The 7420-nt window shown below is 55.8% G+C and overlaps 1 protein-coding gene across 11 annotated transcripts in view; it reads right to left on the bottom strand.

Annotated features, from left to right (window-relative positions):
• Positions 1-3989: 3989 nt before the first annotated feature.
• NFASC (neurofascin) overlaps positions 3990-7420 on the bottom strand; it is an 80805-nt gene continuing 77374 nt past the window's right edge. For all 11 annotated transcript variants that reach the window (XM_065698505.1, XM_065698492.1, XM_065698495.1 and 8 more), the window contains one exon: positions 3990-6931. In XM_065698505.1, the coding sequence (XP_065554577.1) occupies positions 6700-6931 (232 nt within the window). In that variant the 3' untranslated portion in view covers positions 3990-6699. The remainder of the gene's footprint in view (positions 6932-7420) is intronic.

Genomic DNA, 7420 nt, shown 5'->3' with positions numbered 1-7420 from the left:
AGGCTGTCAGCTCAGTGAGAGCTTCTCATCACCCAACACCTTTGCTGTGTTCTGAGTGCTGGGGGGTGATGCTCTGGGCTGTGACAGTGATGATGAGGATACCCTGCAGGTTCTGAGCTCTGGGGGAAAGAGCTGCTGCCGATCCCATGGCTGCTTGGGGAGCTGAGTGAAGTGGGTCCCCATGGTGTGGGGCTTTGTTGGTGGGAGGTCACTGCCAGGCTGCAGCAAGGTGGGAAGCAGATCTGGGAGCATTCCAGGAACCGTGCTGCACGCTCCATCCCTCCCAGCTCCAGCCCAGACCTGTTAATGATGTAAGGAGATCAATGGGCGCTGGGGCTGTCCACAGGTTAATGGCCTGCAATTACAGAGGAGTAATTAAAGCATTAGGATCTCTATTGATTGGCTGAACTCCAGCGATCCAGGCTCCTCCAGCAGATGGGTGCAGGCAGGAGGATGCCTGTGATGGAGCAGAGCTGGTCCCGTCTCCCTTCCCCATGCTCAGCTTGCTCCGTTCTCTGCTTCCTGCTGCTGTTTTGGGCTGAGACTGGGAGAAATTGGCCACAACCTTTCCCACAGACCTCACCTGGGGTAGCAGGCACCTTTGTTGGGCAGGAAGAGCAGGGCTGGAGCCTGACCCCCAGCTATAGCGCTAATGGAGGGAGACCCAAGAGAGGTGATGAGCCCAGCAAAGGGGGGGGGGGGGCCCTGCCCTCTGCCCCCTCTCCTCTGTCCCTGTGCTGCCAGCAGCTCTCTGAGGGTCTCTCTGCAGGTGACAGGGGCATCGGTGGCCTCCTGGCTGCTCCTCCTGGTGCAGGCGCGGATTGAGACCACAGCGATGGCAGCTGGGGGGGGCAGCAGCTCTGAAAGGGCTCCCTCGGATGGCTCTCAGTGCAGTAATGGGCAAGAGGCTGGAGCAGCCTCTCAGAGGAGGAAGGGTAATGGGACTGAGTCTGTCTGCATTGATCCAGTGCTGCTGCCCCACCGGGCGGGCAGAGGTCAGGGGAGATATGGGTGTCATTACTGTGCCATAAAAGAGGAGTGCTAATGTATGTGTCTCACCCCATATCGATTGCAAGGATGAGGATGGGTCCATTGCTGCCTGCTCCTGGATGATAAAAATACTATGTCCTGTGGGAATGCTGGAAGGAGCTGCCTGTGCAGCCCTTTGTGAGGCTGAGAGCTTGTGCTGTGGGTGCTGGGGAGTGGTGCCTTTGTACTGGAGGGGTCCCTGGGCTCCAGGTAGCTTGAATTCCTGTATCGGGGGGCAAGTCAATTCCTTCTTCATCCTTCCTTAGGGTAGGGGCAGAGGGCAGCTGATGCCTCCAGTGCCCTGGGCTCCTACAAGGGGCAAAAGGTGCTTTTTTGCTCTCTGCTGCTGAAGGAAGTGCTGAGGAGGGGGTGGATGGAGCCCCCGCTGCAGCGCTGGAGGAGGCAGCATTAATGCTCTCATCCTATTAGCGAGGGCTGCAGCAATTACATCTTCATCAGCCAGATAGACTCTGCCGGTTCCCCCTTCCTTCAGCCCATTCTCGGCAAGGCTTTGCACCAGGGACCCTCTAAGAGCACTTCAGGAAGGGGCTGGGGGGGGCAGGATCGGCCCCAGGGAGGCATCACTCACTGCTGCGGGGATGCGCGGGTCAGGAGGGGGGAGCCGGCTTAGACCCTGCTGCTCCCATGGGCCCTGCTGGACCACGAGGGCCTCAGTGATGCTCAGCGAGGAGGCCGGGGCTCGGGGAGCAGGCAGCGCTGCTCTGCGGGGCGGTTCTGGGGCTGCCGGTGCGAGCTGACAGAGGGGAGCGGGAGGCCTGGCCTGGGTTCTGAACAATGTTTTATTTCCTGTTTAGTGTTCTCTATACAAAAAACTCCGGTCTGTTCTTTATTACAGTGATTCAAAAAATGCTGTCTGAGTAGTTTGGCCTTCATTCGTCTCATGCAGTCGGTTTAGAAGTCCTTAGATTCAACACCTTTTCTTCCATAGTCCGTAAATCCTCTTGCTGTAAACTGTTAATTTTACAGCCTCAGCTGCACGTTTCCCATTGGAACAAGTGGGTTAACGCAGAGGTGGTGGGGATTTTTTGCTTTCAAAACAGAAAAGGCAAATAAATACACAGAGTAGTTGAGAACAACTGGGAGGTTTCACAGAGGATGGATGGGGCGCGAGATATTTACAAATTAAAGAGGAATGGAACAGCCCAAAACTTCCCTTCTGATGTGAGCAGGAGGAACGAACACTGAGAACTCCGGACTGCAAAGGAAGGGTTTTGCTCTGGGTTTGATGGGGGGTTTAGACTGGGTTTGACGACCAAAGCCCGATGCCCACTCGTGAAGGATATGGAGAGTCAGGCGCTGCTGGGCACGGGGAGCTACTGATGCGTTGGGTTGTTAGGACCAGAGAAGCTTCGTTATTCTCGTTAATAGAACAGGTCTTAGTGCAAGAACTAGAACGTGGTCTCCTCTTTCTGTTCCACAAGGTTTGCTTATTGCTGAACTGAAACGGGTGCTGCTGGCACACATCAAGCCTGGTACGACGGGGTGCAGGTTGGACCCGCAGCTCTGCTGGGACCTGCGCACTGAGGAGAGGTGCTGGGACCCGCCAGGACGGCCGGTGGCGTGGATGGAGCAGTGCTGCGTGCCGAGGTAAGGCACAGCAAGGGGCTGCAGTGATGGCTGGTGCCGTGCACCCATCCTGCTCCCCCAGCGCCACGCACAAGTGACTGTAACGCAGGGACTCGGGGTCTGTCCCTGCGAGAAGGAAGCGCTGGCAGGGGGGTGTTGTCGGGACATCACAACCGGATGCAGCATCGCTTCAGGTTGAATCGGAGCAGCCTCAGGGTCGCAGCAGCACAGAAGTGTCCTCTTGCATCCCACACGTGTGCACGCGCAGGGCTCCAAGCAGCCGAAGGTGCTGTGCTGGGGAGGTGCAGGCTGCGTCCCTGCGCTCGGATGCAGTCGGCAGAGCCTGGATCTTGTCTCTGGAGGAGTTTTTGGCTCAGACCAGTTTAGAAAAGGGCTCAAATTTGCAAGCTGGGAGCTGGACCCAGGCTCTGCTCTCCCCAGGCTGATTTCGAGCCTGTCTCTTTGTTTGTTAGCTGTTGGTGCCCAATTTAAACCCTTGATGGAGATGTATCTTCTGCAAAAGGTGAAGGTGAGGCTGTGCGGATCCCGGAGAGGGATGGTCAGCCCTGGGATGGAGACTGAGCCCTTAGGAGGGGTCCAGACCTTGGAGCTGGTACAGATCCCTCCTGAGCATCTCTGCTCACCGTGGAGGTTACGCTATAGGCAGCAGTGGAGGTGACCAGCCTGTACCTGCTGGAGAGGGGCAGCTGGGGATGGAGAAGTAAAGCAGCTCTTATGGGGTGACACCAGGGGCAGGCAGATACAGCCACTGGCATGGAGCACCCCCAGCGAGAGGTGCTCCTCGTGCAGGGTCTCCATCCTCTCCTAGCGCTCCAAGGAGGCTCCCTCAGAAGTGTGGCTGTGATGCCCCTGTGGGGTGAATGCATTTTGGGGGTGGTGTGGGGTCACCCTGCAGTGGTTTTGGTGGTTGGAGCAAGTCAAGTGCTTCACTCCCGTGATGCAGTAACTGCAAGTGCAGATGTCTACTGCATCTTTAACAAAGGGAGTAAAACACCTGAAGCTGAGGATGAGTTTTGGACTTGGAACTCCCTTTCAGCTCCAGAACTGTGGGGGAAGCTTCAAAGAAATATTGAACCTTTTACTGCACCTTCTGATTTCTGAGTGATTTTTACACCAGGCGAATGTATGAGGCTACACATAACTTACACTGAGGTTCCCCAGGTCCTCTGCAGGCATCTCCATCCTTTTCTGGTTACTTAATGTGGTTATAGGACTCTATCACTGGTTTATGAGGCCTTTGGGGGCAAGGGCAGGACTGGCTGGGCTGAGGTCAGCTCCTTCCCTCCCGAGACAAGCACTGCAAAGGGTGAAACACTTCATTTCCAAGAGAGGTTTGCTTAGGAAAGTGGTGGTTAATGACAGGACAGAAACACAGGCTTTAATAGAAATGGCACGTAATACAGATACATGACACAGACCGTCCTGCTTCCAGGAATGCCTGACCAATTCCTTGAGGTTTGGAGGTGTTGCGTGGTAGCCAAGGGTCTTGTGGTCCCCGTTAGCGGTTGGTCCACAAAGCAGCGAGGCTCTGATGTGCCGGGTGTGATGGAGGTGCCCAGCTCCAGCGGCGGAGGCTGTTCCACAGCAGAGGTTGTCGTTTCTTTCGCTCCTCATTTCCGCTGGCGCTTGGGAAGGGTTTTACACCAACTCAACCTTGTAAGCACAGCCGAAGGCTTGGGAAGTGGTTGCCCCCACAACCGGGGGCTGTGTTGAGTTTGGCCCGGTGTGTTTGCTTAAAAACGGAATACAACTGCTGCGTGTCCTGGGAATGGGCCGGGAGATGCCTCCTTAAACCAGACCAGTGGTGAGTGGCAGCGGCAGAAATCGGCTTGTCTTGTGAGTGGGTTTACACTGACGGCAGCAGCGAGACGCGTGGCTCCTGCTCTGCAAGGTGACGCAGATGGAGGACCCTGCAGATGGGTTCCTGCGCGGTGCCCTGGGGCAGCAGGAGCCCCCCTGGATGTAGGACAGGGTCTGCCTGTTGACACCAGCCTAACCCCTCCATGCTCCTATGGTGTAGCTCCTTTGCTGTTGGGTTTGTATCCAGCTCTCTCCTGTTTGCTCTTTGTAGCCAGCAGTGGTGCTGACTGGGTCCGGGCTCTTCCCGAAGGGCAGGATAGTTGTGCCATTAGCAGCTTAAAGAACGCGGCAAAGTCCCATCTCGACAATCCCTGTTAGTAGTATTCTTGTTAGCAGTATGTCTTCAGAGCAAACCAGCTTGAAAGCTAAAAGAGGAATTGCATTAATCCTATTGCATGTAATCCATTCTGCCCAACAAAAACACCCTCCTTGGAATCAGAATGAAAGCAAAATCCACCCGACCGTCGCTCCATGCAGGAATCCGCTCTCTCTCAGCGAAGGTACCTTTGGTTTTCAAAAGAGCAGGAAGCGGGAGAACACGCATGGCACTGGCCGCTCAGCACGGCCTGTCATCGACTGCCTTCCGCAAGGACCCGTGCGCTCTCCGCTGGGAGCTGCCCAGGCACCCATCCTGCTCCTGCGGCTCTGGCGGCTCGGAGCCCAGCGTTAGGGGCGCGTAAGCGGGTGGGGGAAGAGGCTCAGTTCATTGAACCTCGAGGGAAGTCCGAAGCTGTGTAAGGCATGAGGAGGAGCGCTCCCCCCCGAGCTGCGCGTCACCGGGTTGGCGTACATGGCGAGTTCTCTTGACACGTGAGGAGGGCAGCGGAGGGGAGGCTGCTCCGGTGCTCGCTCCTGGAAGGGTCTTGGTCAGGGTGGTTGATGGAGGGGGGGAAAGGCCACTGTCAGAGATGAGGAGGGGGGTTTAGTGGAAAACACTGTAGAGCTGGCTCATCCCTGGTGCCTGGGGAAGACGTGGACCTCGGGTCCTGCCTCCCTCCCTGGCCCCCAAAGGATGCACATCCCTGAACTGTGCAAGCTGCTGACGGGGAGCTGCGGGGGATCCTCCACCCAATCCCTTGGGTGCTTCTCATCCTGACCTTCGATTCAATCTGGTTTTCAAGATGTGACTTCTGGTCCCCTCATCCTACGTTAATACTGGTCCTGCTTCCACTCCCTCTGCTACATAAGATACATAGAGTTGCCTTTAAAAGAAAGCAGGCATGGTCTGGGGGAAGTTCCCCCCCAATTCTTACAAAGCAAACACTAAACCCAAATGGTTTGCCTACAATTACCCAGGCAAGCGATGCTGCTCTCCAGGGCTCGGAGGGTGAGCGGCACCCGGATGTCCTTCCACAGATCCCACAAGCTCTTCTGCAGCCTCTTGTCTCTGAGGATGCTCTGGAGCCCCGCGGGGGCGTGAGTGACTTCCCCATGGGCTTTGCAGTGGGGATGGATGGCAGAGCCTCGGCGCCGATGTGAGTTACGGTGCCAAGGGAAGTGTTGGGAACCTGCCCTTCCCTGCATAGGTGCTGCTGGATCTGTTGGGAAGGAGGTGGTGGTGCTGACGGCTTGGGAGAGGCTGTGGGCAAGGTGCTGCCGTGAGGGTGGACATCTCAGTCACACAGTGCCTTGGTGTCGCTGCCCAAAGATCCTCTGCTTTCCTCCTGCCGTGCATTTCTGCTGCTCGCCCCTTTCGCCTCCCCAGACTCACCTTTTGGTTTCCTTCCCCCCTCCCCTCTTATCTGAAACCTTCCTGTAAAGATTAAAAAGAAGAATTGTTAACTGCCTCCCAAAAAGAACCAAAGGGGCCTTGCAAGGGGGGGAGCCTGGACAGCCGAGCCCACCCCATGTCCCTCACCAGGCTGGCTCGGGGTACTGGGACCAGCCCTGAAGCTGGGGTGCAGCTCGATCATCCCACTCCTCCAGCCCCTGTGGCTCGGCCCAGCTTCCAGCTACAGCTACAACCCATCCGTGCCCCGGGAGTCCTTGCTCTTTGCGTGTTTGCTAAGGAGAAGATGGCATCGGCAGCCCCTGGGCTGCCTTTTGCTTGGGGTTTAAACTTGGTTTTCTATTTTTTTTGTGTTTTTTCTTATCATTGTTGGTTGCTTCATTCACACGTTGCTGTTGGAGGCGGCGGCGGCTGTTGTTTAACCCCCATCCACTACAAACACCTCCAGCTCTTTGTGGGTTCAGTGCATTGCGCTATGCCAACGAGTAAATAGCATTGACTGGGGAGGTGGCTTCCGAGCTCTCGTTGCCTTCGGTCTCCTCTTTGTCCTTCTTCACCGTGTACTGGCCGATAAAGGAGCCGTCCTCATTAAACTGCCCTTCTCCCCCCTCTCCATAGTCCACCAAGCTATCGTCACTCTCCTGCTGCTTTATCGTGCCGTCCAGGGAGGTCTGGCTGTTGGGCAGGGGCTTGTTGTCTTCATCGCTGGGTAGCAGAAGACAGACACCATTAAGGGCTGAGAACAGGGCTAAGAACCTTCAGGCAAGGTCTGGATATTCAAAAGATAGATCCAGTGTATGCATACACGGAGCAGAGCCCCACATGTGGGATGCTCTGGGTGCAGACAGCGAGTCATGGGGTGTCTGACCCGTGTATGAAGGCTGGGAGGCATCCTCCACGTAGGAGGAGTGCTGTGGTGGGTGTTTCTGCAAGCCCAGCCTTCATGGTCTTAGTTTATAGAAAGCGGTTGTGGGGTTTTATCCTCTGTTACATACAATGCTTAGATCAGTCCAACTGGATGCATGTTCTAAATATCCTTCCCTTGTCATTGCTTATGTTCTTTCTTTCTCTTAGCATTTTAGCTGCCCTTGGTGGAACCTGGTTTAGTGAGGTTTGCTTCCAGGTTTCCTTGCATAGCCCCCCCACTTGGCTGTTTAGATAGCTACATGCAATGGGGAGTGCTCTCAAAGCACT

The sequence above is a fragment of the Lathamus discolor genome, chromosome 19, assembly GCF_037157495.1.
Source record: "Lathamus discolor isolate bLatDis1 chromosome 19, bLatDis1.hap1, whole genome shotgun sequence".
Lineage (NCBI taxonomy): Eukaryota > Metazoa > Chordata > Aves > Psittaciformes > Psittacidae > Lathamus > Lathamus discolor.
This window is presented reverse-complemented; position numbering and strand designations above follow the sequence as displayed.